The sequence below is a fragment of the Myodes glareolus genome, chromosome 10 (assembly GCF_982192425.1).
Source record: "Myodes glareolus chromosome 10, mMyoGla1.1, whole genome shotgun sequence".
Lineage (NCBI taxonomy): Eukaryota > Metazoa > Chordata > Mammalia > Rodentia > Cricetidae > Myodes > Myodes glareolus.
Genome location: NC_142035.1, coordinates 69172318 through 69185055, shown reverse-complemented (window position 1 = coordinate 69185055; position 12738 = coordinate 69172318). Strand labels below are relative to the sequence as shown.

General features: G+C 42.0%; 2 protein-coding genes across 2 annotated transcripts in view; both read left to right on the top strand.

The window, feature by feature from the left end:
- Lgr4 (leucine rich repeat containing G protein-coupled receptor 4) overlaps positions 1-5686 on the top strand; it is a 101897-nt gene extending 96211 nt beyond the window's left edge. Inside the window, 2 exon segments of the mRNA XM_085696747.2 lie at positions 2682-3061; positions 3064-5686. Coding sequence (XP_085552873.2) covers positions 2682-3061; positions 3064-3960 — 1277 coding nt within the window. The 3' untranslated portion in view covers positions 3961-5686.
- Positions 5687-8868: 3182 nt separating this feature from the next.
- The window catches only part of Ccdc34 (coiled-coil domain containing 34), a 28809-nt gene continuing 24939 nt past the window's right edge, over positions 8869-12738 (top strand). Inside the window, exon 1 of the mRNA XM_048443711.3 lies at positions 8869-9253. Coding sequence (XP_048299668.1) covers positions 8907-9253 — 347 coding nt within the window. The 5' untranslated portion in view covers positions 8869-8906. The remainder of the gene's footprint in view (positions 9254-12738) is intronic.

The following is a 12738-nucleotide window of genomic DNA, read 5'->3' as shown; positions in this document are numbered from 1 at the left end:
AAGAAAACATACCCCACTCTACTCTTTCCCAAACTCTCCCAGGCCTTCCGTGGACTCACCTATCCACGTCTGGGCGCCATATGTAGTGTGAGGGGGCCGGCTTGTTGGGGTTTCCATTCCTGCCCAGTACCACACAGCCGGCAACTCCCAAGGAAAATCACACACAGGACTCCATAAGGTTATAAACTGATTGGCCCATTAGGTCAGGCTACTTATTAGTTCTTATAACTTATCTTAACCCATTATTCTGATCTATGTTAGCCACATGGGCTCAGTACCTTTCTCAGTGTGACAGCTTACATGTTGCCTCTTTAGTGGTCTGGACAGGAGTGGCAGAGGAACCTCTCTGCTTCCCAGAATTCTCCCAGTCTCTTTGCTCCACCCCTACTTCCTGTTTGGCTTTCCCGCCTATACTGCCTGCCTGGCCAATCAGCGTTTTATTAAAATGTGATTGACAGAATACAGATAATTCTCCCGCACCACGCTCCCTTGCTCCTTCATTTCTTTCTTTCTTTTTTTGTTTGTTTGTTTGTTTTTAGAGACAGGGTTTCTCTGTGTAGCAATCCTGGATGCCCTGGAACTCACTCTGTAGACCAGGCTGGCGTCAAACTCACAGAGATCCACCTGTCTCTGCCTACCAAGTGCTGGAATAAAAGGTGCATGCCATCACCACAGTCTGCCTTAATTTTTTAAATGCTAATTTGCCTTTCTTTCTGACTTACTTCCTTGATCTTATTAGTCCTGCGAAAGTTACCAAACTGCTGCCACTTATTTGGTTGTGATTATATTGGCATATTCTGCCTAATATACCAAAGAAGATGGACTTCTTCTCTGCTGAGTTATAGAAACACAGAGATTCTGACAGATACCCTAAGACAGAAGCAGTTTGGAATAAACTCCAGATCCTTCTGTGAAATCAGATGCTTTCTGAAGGAAGCAGTCGGCTTCCAAAGACAGAATCCAGTTGTTAGGAAGGTAACCCCACCTGTCTGAGAAGCAGTTCCCAAAGGATGCTGTTCTTGCCAGAAGATCTCTCTTCTGGTTTGTGGTGGTGGTGGTGGTGGTTGTTTATTTTGTTATTTTTTCTTGTTTGTTGTTTTGTTATGTTTGAGACAGGGTTTTATTATATATCTCTGGTTGCCTGAAACTCACTCTGTAGACCAAGATGGCCACAATCTCAGAAATCAGCTTACTCTGCTGATTAAAAGTGCTCCATCTTGCCCAGATCTGCTCTTATTTTTATAGAGGTCTGAGTTCTGATTTGGAAATAAAGGCAATAAAGTACTCTCTTGTAGAACTTCCTAAGGGTAATACAACACAATTTTATAAGCTTATGTTATGTGGAAATCAAAAATCATGTAGAACTGATTTTATATGATTAAGATGGGGATGATTAAATGGCTCAGGAGTAAGGGAACTTACTGCTAAGTCTGATGACCTGAGTTCAATCCCCAGGATGTACATGGTGGAAGGACAGAATCGAGGCTAGCAAGTTTCTTCTTACCTCCAAGCATGCACCATGTCATACATACACTCTAGATGCAAAATAAATAAATGCATATGTAATTTTTTAAAAAAAATATTGTTTAAAAATAAGATACTTAATTGGATGTATAAATTCCAATGACAGCTCAGGAAAATAAAATATGCCTTTAACCAGCTACAGTGTATAGTTTTGCTCAGCTTCATAGTCAAATTTTTTATTTTGAATTTTTAAACCAAACCCTCATTTTTTATGATATAACTAGCATATGAAAATTAACGGCTAAGATAAATAGTTCATCCAGAATGATGGCTTATCCCTGTAATTCCTGCATTTGGGAGACAGAAGCAGGCTGCTATGTGAGTTTAAGGTTAGCTTAGTCTATATGGCAAATTCCAGGACAGCTAAGGCTAAGGGGGAAAAAAGGACAAACAGCTCAGCTACTAAATGAGTATTCACTGAAACCCAGTCTGTTTTTATGCCAAGCTTAGTTATGAATAGTTAATATCTGTGTGATTTAATCTTAGCTATACTAACTTAGCGAGTAGCCCTCGTCAAGTCAGTTAAGGCTTTCAAATGTCAGTCTCTTTGAAGGTCAGGTTAACTTTACCTAACTTAATCTTCCTCTCCGGGTTGCCTTTGAAAGCCATGAGAAATAGGTAGAAATGTGTTAGCAAAATATGTGTGCATACATATGTGGTTAGAAAGTATGTAGAGACCAGCAAAAGAGGGAGCCAGTATTTACTGAAGTCAACAATACACCTGGCAGCTGATCACGACTATTCAGCCTGCTTCTGTCTCAGCTGCACATTCTGTGACACAGGCATTGTGGTCCACAAGGGATGGGATGGAATCCGTACCGTCTAAGAGGAAGGACAGCAAGGTACAAGCCCTCTGATTACAGACTCCAGTATTTGGACCAAGTACCTTTTATTTGCTGGACATTGCGCTTTGTGTATTAATTTTACATAGAGTAAAATTTTCTTTTAGTTATCTCCATGCGACTTTACCAGGTGTTTAGTTTTAAAAATTAAGGGCAGTTTATTTTCTAAAATGAGCTAGTCTGTGACTATAATATCTTAGAAGTGGCAATCTTTGACTTTGCAGGCTTATTCCGGGTTTAATTGCTAAGCCAGACCATGTGATCTACAGTGTTCTCCAACTGTCTTTCATTGTATCCTTTCTTTCTCATTTCTAGGTGCTTTCAAGCCCTGTGAATATCTCCTGGGGAGCTGGATGATCCGCCTTACAGTGTGGTTCATTTTCCTGGTTGCCTTGCTTTTCAACACGCTGGTCATTGTGACTGTGTTTGCGTCCTGCTCGTCACTGCCTGCCTCCACACTCTTCATAGGCTTGATTTCTGTGTCCAACTTCCTCATGGGCATCTATACTGGCATCCTTACTTTTCTTGATGCTGTGTCCTGGGGCCGATTTGCCGAATTTGGCATTTGGTGGGAGACCGGCAGTGGCTGCAAGGTGGCTGGGTCTCTGGCGGTCTTCTCCTCAGAGAGTGCCGTGTTCCTCTTAACCCTGGCAGCCGTGGAGAGGAGTTTATCTGCAAAGGAAATAATGAAAAACGGGGGAAAAGCAGTCACCTTAAACACTTCCGGGTTGCCGCCCTCTTCGCTCTGCTCGGTGCTGCTGTTGCAGGCTGCTTCCCCCTTTTCCACAGAGGGGAGTATTCTGCATCTCCCTTGTGCTTGCCGTTCCCTACAGGGGAAACATCATCATTAGGATTTACTGTGACCTTAGTGCTGTTAAACTCACTAGCATTTTTATTGATGGCCATCATCTACACGAAACTGTATTGCAACTTGGAGAAGGAAGACCTGTCGGAAAACTCACAGTCTAGCATGATTAAGCACGTGGCTTGGCTGATCTTCACCAACTGCATCTTTTTCTGCCCTGTTGCATTTTTCTCATTTGCACCATTGATCACGGCAATCTCGATCAGCCCCGAAATAATGAAGTCGGTTACACTGATATTCTTCCCGTTGCCCGCTTGCCTGAATCCAGTCCTCTATGTTTTCTTCAACCCAAAGTTTAAAGAAGACTGGAAGCTACTGAAACGGCGCGTGACCAGGAAACACGGATCTGTTTCGGTTTCCATCAGCAGCCAAGGTGGCTGTGGGGAACAGGATTTCTACTATGACTGTGGCATGTATTCCCACTTGCAGGGGAACCTGACCATGTGCGACTGCTGTGAGTCATTTCTCTTGACAAAACCAGTATCCTGCAAACACTTAATAAAATCACACAGTTGTCCTGTGTTGACAGTGGCCTCTTGCCAAAGACCCGAGGGCTATTGGTCTGACTGCGGCACACAGTCAGCCCACTCTGACTATGCGGATGAAGAGGATTCCTTTGTCTCCGACAGTTCTGACCAGGTGCAGGCCTGTGGGCGAGCCTGCTTCTACCAGAGTCGTGGCTTCCCTCTGGTGCGCTATGCTTATAACCTACCCAGAGTCAGAGACTGAACTACTGTGTCTGACCATTTCTCCCGTCAGCCAAATTGCAGCACTAGCTCGCGGAGTGAACTGTCTTTTGACCTTTCATCTGGGAAGCACTTCTGTAATCACTGCCTGGAGTCACTCAGAGAGGCGGAAGGACGGTGGCAGTTTATTTCTCAAACCAGACATTTGTGAAGAATGGGTGCCTACATTATATGTTGTTGGAAAAAGAATTGCCGTGCCCCGGCCATGTGTGGTCTATTGAAATCAATACCACTTTAAAATGATTTGATATATGGCATAGCAATATAAAATTAGGGTTTTTTTTTTATGATTCATCGGGTGCAAAGTTCCACCTGTTTCTGAATTAAGCACAAGATAAAGAACGGCTGTTAATATTTTTTAATTGAAAATGTGAATTTATAAAACTGAGAAAAAGTCTTGCTAATTTTACCTATTGTTTCATCATTAATCTCAGGACAATTTACTTCAGGGCCAAAAAAGGGATTGTCTCCCAGGTAGAGCTATGAGAGCTCCAACAGGCATTACCCTCATTGTTTTCTGTGTCCATAAATCAAAGGTTTTGTTCAAATGATTTATGAATCTAAAACCTGAAAATTTTTTAAAGACAATATTAACAGCTGTAAGATTTTTTTTAAAAAATATCAGAACATTTATATTTGTTTATTATATATTACTTTGGTGAAATCAGTGATTCCCCCCCCCCCCCCAGTGTTTTACAAACACAGTACCAGGACAAAGCAAAAAGCAAATTGCTATGTGGTCCTAGTAGAGATAATGAACTACTAAGTAATCCTGAGATTTTAATGTATCCGGCGGGTTTGATGGTTCCATGTAATGTTCTCATTAATAGACACTTCCTAATGCCACTGGCTGCTCTGACATTTCCAATTTTGTTGACATGTTATCTGTAGTTTGGATTATACACAAAGTAAATTTGGGTAATTTTATTTAATTGGAAGAAATTGGTAGTAATCATGACACAAAGCACTTACATTTATTTTGTAGTGAGCTAGTCTCCGATGGTGTTACATGAAAACTGCCATACATTTTTTCCAGCCATTAATTTTTATTAAGCCCACCTTGTAGCTCAGATGCTTTGGTTAAACAAGAACACATATTAAAAGTGGGGAGATCAAAGCTTGTCCTATGTCTTTAAATTCTTTTAATTGATTTGATTCTTACCTGTAGGCTTCTGATGTGTTCCTATAAGGAGACTTAACACTGTGTTAAGTCAGTAGCAAACCCACTGCCATGTTACTTATCCTGGTTACACGAAAACTTAAGCTAGATTGCAGTTTGATGATTAAACTGTATATACTGTGCATATGATGAATTTTTATCTTATGTAAATTATTTTTAGAACACAGGTTGGGAAATGTGGCTTCTGTCCATTTTGTTTAATTAAAGCTACCTCCTAAACTATAGTGACTGCCAGTAGCAGAAGGTTAAATTGTGGTTTAGATACGTGTTTTTATGTGTGTGGTTTTTATTTTCCCTTTTTTTGACATTGTAAATACTCTTGGTTGTACATTGTCAGTGGAATAAAAACAGAATCTTTGTATATCAAAATCATGTAGTTTCTATAAAATATGGGAGGGATTTATTTACTGTGTGTTGTAATTTTGTAAGGTCATCTATTTACAACTTAAATAAAATATATTTACACATCTGATAAATATGAAATCATAACTTGGTAAGGAAATCCCAATTAAAGGCTTTCTTCCTAAAATTCAAGTTATTAAGAACTTTTTTGTTCTTTTAAGAAATAGGTCAGGTATGGTGGCGCACACCTTTGATCCTAGCACTCCAGAGGCGGGTGGATCTCTGAGAGTTCAAGGCCAGCCAGGGCTAAGTAGAGAGCCTGTGTCTCAAAACCAAACAAACAAAAGAAAACAAAACAAAAAAACCCCAAACAAAACAAAATAAAACAAAAAGAGACTAGCAGCTACATGAAGTGTGTGGTAAACTGTGCTAGACATTTGTTATTAAATATAGCATCGTACACAATGTTTTAAGTGATCACAGGTTTCTTAATTTATAACTGTACGGTATGTTCCTGAGTGTGCACAGCGTTACACGGGGATACTAAAGAATTGTTGGAGATGACCACTGGAAACACAATTTTCATGCTGTCTATAAAAGTCTAGGACACTGTGTTGAAATTTAGAAAAATTAAAGTTTTATCCCAAATCCAAAGTGCAAGTTAAAACAAATTGTGGAAGGGAGGGGAGCATAAAAAAATATATCGCTCAATAAAAACAATTAAAAACACATAGTGTTAATGATAATGCTATTAATTAGATCTTTATTTAAAGGCAAATGATTAACAACCTGCATGATAGTAAATGCAATCACTTGCCTAGCTGCTTAGGACAACCCAACCCTCATTTTTCAAATGAGAAGATAAATGTCAAACCACAGAGAATTTCAGTAAATCCTCGAAAAATATAAGATCCAAACCCAAGTCTCTCTGTGTTTATATTTTGTCTTATAAGGGTGAGTGCATGCAGGTGTACTCTTGCCTGGAGAAAAGTTTGATTGACATCTTTGGGGAGGCTGCCCACCTCCGCTAGAACAGGTTCTCTGATTAGTTTGAAACTCACTGATTAGGCTAGACTGGCTGGTTATCCAGACTGACTGGCCCAAGCCTCTGCCACCACACCAGCAGTTTTAAGTGGGTGCTGGGAATCAAATTCAGGTGCTCATGCTTGCAAGGTAGGCAGGCCCTTTACTGACCAAATCCTCCCTTTAGTCCCATTCATCCTAATTCTGGATTTGGTAGTGAGTTTGAGTTAAACTCCAAATGTTGGAAACCTCTATAGCAGAAAGCACAGGATAATTCATTACCCTTCACCCATACCTTTCACCAAGTACCCACTACAGCTCTGACAATTTTCCACAGCACACAATAAATCTTGCATCTTCACATTCACTAAACCCCTTCAATCCCTCTGCCTCCGGGATTATTTTGAGGCAAGCTAAAACATATTACTTCATCTGTTAATACTTCAGCATGTGCTGAAGACGTTTTGAAGCCATAGCATAGAACTGTCATAAGGCTAACTGACAAAGGTATTAGTTTTGTAATATAGTTACATATTTCTAAGCATAAGTCACTTTTACAGAAGCTGATTAAAGTGAAAAACGAATATGAAGAAGACATTGTTGAGTCTGAACCTTATAACTTCAAGGGAGAGCTAATTTGTGCATGTGTATACTCCTACCCATCTTGACTATTACCTCTCAGCCCAAGTAACAAATCACGCTGTAAACAGAGACCATAGACAGGCCTTTATTACAGTCACACAACCATAGCCTCAGGCCATGTGACAACCTTGTAGCTTTTAAGGCTCCTGTATTGCTAAAGCATAATGTACTTGGTGGGCAAAGAGATCCTAGACTATCAAGAATGCTTTAATAAGACATTAAGTGGGTAAAGAAAGTAAATAAGATTCTCACACCAAGAGGGTTAATATGGGAAATTGCCAGGATTTAAGAGGGTTTACTGTTACAGATGCCAGATCCTGAGTTAGCTGAAGATGAATGAGAAAAATATGGTAGTCGGGTAGTTTGTTTTGGAGACGATTGAATTAAGGTCTTTGTAGTCAAATAACTTATTTAAGGACACTTATTAGGAGGGAAACTCCTGGTTCAAAGCCAGTTTCCTTCCCCTTCCCCAACACCATTAGATAATTTCTGTTAGTAGATTGTTTCTCAAGCTTCCATCTTTGTGAAGCTGTAAGGCAGTCAGTGTCTTGAGTTACTGATACTAAGGGTGTTTTCTGATGAAAGATCTTAACTAGATACGCCAATACTCCATAATGACTCAAGCATGAAAATAATTCTACTAAGTCACTTTCCTTAGCTGTATAATTGTCTCAATTGTCTTCCAATGTCACTCTTTTTTGTTTCTGAAAATTTGCACAAATATTGCTGTACCCAAGGGCTATATGACCCTGCTAGCAGGTCATGTTGTAGTCACTGTGGCCCTTGCTTCACCTTTGTGTGCTGGTATTTTTTATCATATCTCAATGCCCTGTAAAAAAATCTACACATATAAATTTCATCAGATTTTGTATCTTTGAGCATTAAAGTTGTATGCTGTGTCAGGCTCATTTTTCACTTATGTTGTTTCTGACAGTAATGTACATCAGGAGCTAGACAAAGCTGTGTGCGCAGTTTTCCGAGCTTGAATAACATGCCCAGTTTCAGTGTCTGCCAGTTTCCTTGAGTGCTTCATCTAGATCCCTAATCCCTAAAAGGAACGTGCCTCGAGGTCCTAGAAAAGTACCTATTGCAGCACAGTTTGTGGATTTTTTTGTTATAAAAAGAACGAGGGATTTTAAGGTGGCTCTGGTGTGTGCATGCTGGAATGTGGACACAAACGCTTTTAAAGGCCAGAAAGTTCACACACCCTGACAAACTGCGTTGACAGTTGCTGCCGATACAGTGAAAGACAGTGCTCAAAGAGGATTCTTGTCTCTGATAAAGTTCTCTTCCCTAAAATGCAGTCTGATGTCAAGACAAAACAAATGCAGCTAATCACGTTTGCTAATTTTTGTATGATCTTGACCTTCTATGAGAGAGGGGGAATAATCATGGCTTCCCGCTTCTGCCTTTTCCTTTAAAAGGATCTGCCTTAGTGACACCGACACGTGTAGAGTACCAAATGGCCTACAGCACCACAGCAAACACAGTAGTCAGGAGGACTCCAGGGCCTGGCAGGCGACCCGGGGAGGCGCTGAGCTGACGGCTGTCAGTGGGAACCTTGGAGCTCTAGACTGCGGAAGTCCTGGTCCACAGGCTAGGACAAAGCTCTCCGCAGTCGCCAAGCGTTGCTATAACAACGCGGTACCAGATCTGCGCTGATTGGCCAGCGGCCGCGCGCGGTGCCTGCTGGGGGAACTCGCCTCCGGTCGCGCTCTGGCCGTTTGAACTTGGCGGGCCTGATGCGGGCTGCGGGTCCATGGCGGGCTGTCTCTCCGGTCCCGTGCACACGCTTCCTGGCCCGCTGCAGGCCGGGCTCCCGGCCCCCTTCGAGCTCTGTAGCCGACCTCATAGCGGGCTCCCAAGGCCCAGGACTGGAGGAGGTGGCGTTGACCGAGTGCTTGTCGCCGCCTCTGAGCTGCAGCAACTCCACCCTGTCCTTGTTGTCTCCCCTTGGCCACCAGAGCTTTCCTTTTGGCGAGGACGACAGTGATGGGGAGGATGGAGAGGCAGTGGACGAAGATGCCCTTGAGTCAGAGACCAAGGTGGCGAGCCTGGAAGGAACAACGGAGTTACAGGGGCACTCCAGGTAATCTCTAGGCCCGGCCCTCACAGCCCTTTTCAGGACTCCTTAGAGTTGGTGCTCAGAGCCCTTTGCCGCCCACCCTTCCCCCACAGCCTTCTAAGTCTGCATCTCCATCCTGGAGTGCTGGGCAAATTCTTACAAAGGACCAGTGATTTCCCATGATATTCTTCGTCCCTCCTCCTGAGACTGGTTATTGAAAGCTCACTCTCCATGGAAACTGACTGTACATAGAAACAAGCACACAAAACTTTGCTGCCAGGAGTCTTAAAAAATCCTCAAAGCACACACCACTGACTCCGGAGCGCTTGTCAAAATGTGTAGTAGGTACGAGGTTGTGGTAAGTAGGTGCTTTTATATAAAGAGCTGAGTGTGATCACCAGCCAGTATTGTTCTTACTCTGCGGGGACAGGTTAACACTGTCTGAACAGGGACATTTAAAGGAATAGTGTATGTTCATCAAGTGTAACACCATCCTAATATTTTATTTACACTGATCAATTCAGCAAACATTTACTATTTTACCACATACTAGTGTAGGTATAGGGACGGTAAACGAGATATACAAGGCTTTCACTATCGAAATGAAAGCCCAAATGGATCAATTTACAAATAACAGAACTGTATCTGCATACAGATAAAAGGTCTGACTTGAGCCTGGAGAGAGAACTCAATGGTTAAGAGAGCTAACTGCGCTTGCAGAGGACCCAGGTTCGGTTCCAAGTACCTCCTTCAGGTGCTTCATGACTTACCTGTAACTTTAGTTCCAGGAGATCTGGCACCATCTGGTGCCCTGCTGGCACCTGTGTGCTTGCACTTGATGTACATAAACGTACACATATACATATATACACATAAATAAAAGCAAACCTTTTAAAAGGCAGAGGAAGGTAATGTGTTTCTAAGCCTGATTCAAAGGCAAACAGCTAGTTACATGCAGTCCAAGGCTCAAGACTCAGGTACCCGGGTCAGGTTCACTTTTCCTTATACCTATGTACTCGTTCTTGGGTATGTGGAAACAGGAGCAAAGGCCCTGTCCTTGCAGGAGTATTTTGGAGACAGCCTCGTTTTAGGATATATTCCTTGTGTTTTCTTCAGGAAGTACTTACAAGTTTCTGAATGTCAAGGGGTGTTAGGCACAGTATGGGAGATCTAAGACACTCAGGCCAGCGAGCCCAGGCATTTTGTATAAGTAGCAAGATAGCTCCCTTCGGTATAAGGCACCCATATGAGAGTGGATTAGATGTGGACCCACATGAAGTCACTCAAATGCATGAACAACTTGGTAAGGGTGAGAGGTGAAAAGTGTACATTGGTGAGGATGGTAGTCACAAAGAGTAAGCAAACAAACCACTTCTTCAGACTGCTGATAGCAACAGGAAGTAGGCCTTCTCTGATTAGCCTGATAGAACGTGAATTAGAATTTTAGGAGTCTTTTCATGGGAGCTTTCAGGACAGAGTGGGTTTCACATATTTTATAAGTAAATTTGAGGGGCTGGAGAGATGGTTTAGTGGTTAAGAGCCCGGCCTGCTCTTCCAGAGGACCCGGGTTCAATTCCCAGCACTCATATGGCAAATTGCAATTGTCTGTAACTTCAGTTCTTGGGGATCCGACACCCTCACACAGACATACATGCAAGCAACAAAATACCAATGCACATAAAAAAATCAATTAGAAAGCTTTGAAAAACACCTTGTAATAATACTCAGAAGAACCAAGCAGTGTGTCTTAGTTGAGCGGCAGGAGGAATAAAGGCCATCTGAATACAGCTCAACTACTAAGATTTGCACTAGCTTCCAAGAGCCAGAAAACTAAAAGGGAGTGTGCACAGGAGGACTTAGGCATATTTGGGTCACATTTAAAAACCGAATGAGCTGATAGCACCTAAGTTTAGCTTGCTTTCACACTTCAGCCCTGAGCTAAAGGAGTAGTTAAGACAGCATCTGAAAAAAGAATGCAGACTTCATCAGACCTTGTGGAGACAAAGGAAAGGTGTTGCAGAATATTTGTTTCCACTGTAAAGATAGAATTCTGAGAAGAGGAAAGGCAGAGATGCAGTTGCAAGCCAGCTGCAGAGGAAGCAAGATGAGAATACCTTACTGAGAAAAGATACCAAGCCACATGGCTAAACATAGATAAGAATTATGGGTTAATCAAATTATAAGAACTAGTTGGGAAAAGAAAACTAATCTAAGGTCAAGCTTTCATAATTGATAATAAGTCTCTGGGTTATTTGCGGGCTGGTGATCCAAAGATAGTATGACAAGAAAGCTTGTTACAGAAAGGAATCTAACTTTTAGGGAAAAGCTATAGAAAACACAGTGACATTACCAACCTGCAGTTCAGCAAACCTGAAATAGGAAGCCTGTATCAGTTTGCTACAAGAGAAGGAACCAATTCATGAGTGTTAGGCTTAGTACTTTGAATTGTGTGCTGAAGGTAATACAGTACACTGAAGAACTTTGAGATGATACAAGGGTTCGTTTAAGGGGTGAACCTGAATATAGCTGTTAAGAGTCGTTTGAAAGAAAGAGGAGAGACCGTTTATATTCAGAGCAATTACAGGGTTAGAGAAGAGAATGACTTGAAAATAATGAAGGCTGTAGAGGCCACATAACAAGTGGATGAGTTTCTGGCTTTGGTAGCTGTGTGTGTGTGTGGGGGGGGGGATGCTGGCGCTCTCGCTAAGGGTTCTAAAAGAAGTGAGCTTTTATTGGGAGACTGAAGGGGAATGCTCCAATGACTGAATTTATTTTATACTGATTTTGATAGGCCAGTGATTGGCAAAATCTGGAACCCGAGGTAAAAGTCTGAGCTATATTACCAATGTGGGACTAAGAATATGCGTGATATTGGTGATGTAGGACAAGGGAAGGTCATTCTGTAAAACTGAGAAAGCAGGAAGTGTATAAATAATACATCAGCGATAGCGCTTTCCTACCAGAATACAGATTCTATAAGGGTGTGAATGAATGAATAATGGCAGGAAAATGAGTGAACTGGATCTATGAGGTAGAAAAAATTATATTAAGCAGTTGTTAAAGCCATTGTTTGCTAGAAGGAACAATATAAAAGACAAGGAACTAGTCTATAATAAACTTGATTTTAGGAGTGAAGGAGATGGGTCTGTCAGAATGCCTATCTAAGCACTATATTTAGTCATCAGTCTCTCTTCCTCTCCCCCCCCCACACATGCACCACACACAGAGTTCAAAAGGAGGCTGGAGAGATTGCTCAGTGGTTAAGAGCTCACACCGCTGTTACAGAGGATCTATGTGTCGTACCCAGCATTCACAGCTGAATCACAGCTGCCTGTATCCCAGCTTCAGGGCATCCAGGGGCCTCTCTTGGCACTCTGCTCATGTGCACTCACATGTACATACATACACATACACATAAACAATACGTTAACAACAACAAAGACAGAACAGCCCAGTCTTTGGAGCTGCTTTGGATCCTGAGCAGTCTTTCACTGGAGTCTGGTTGTTAA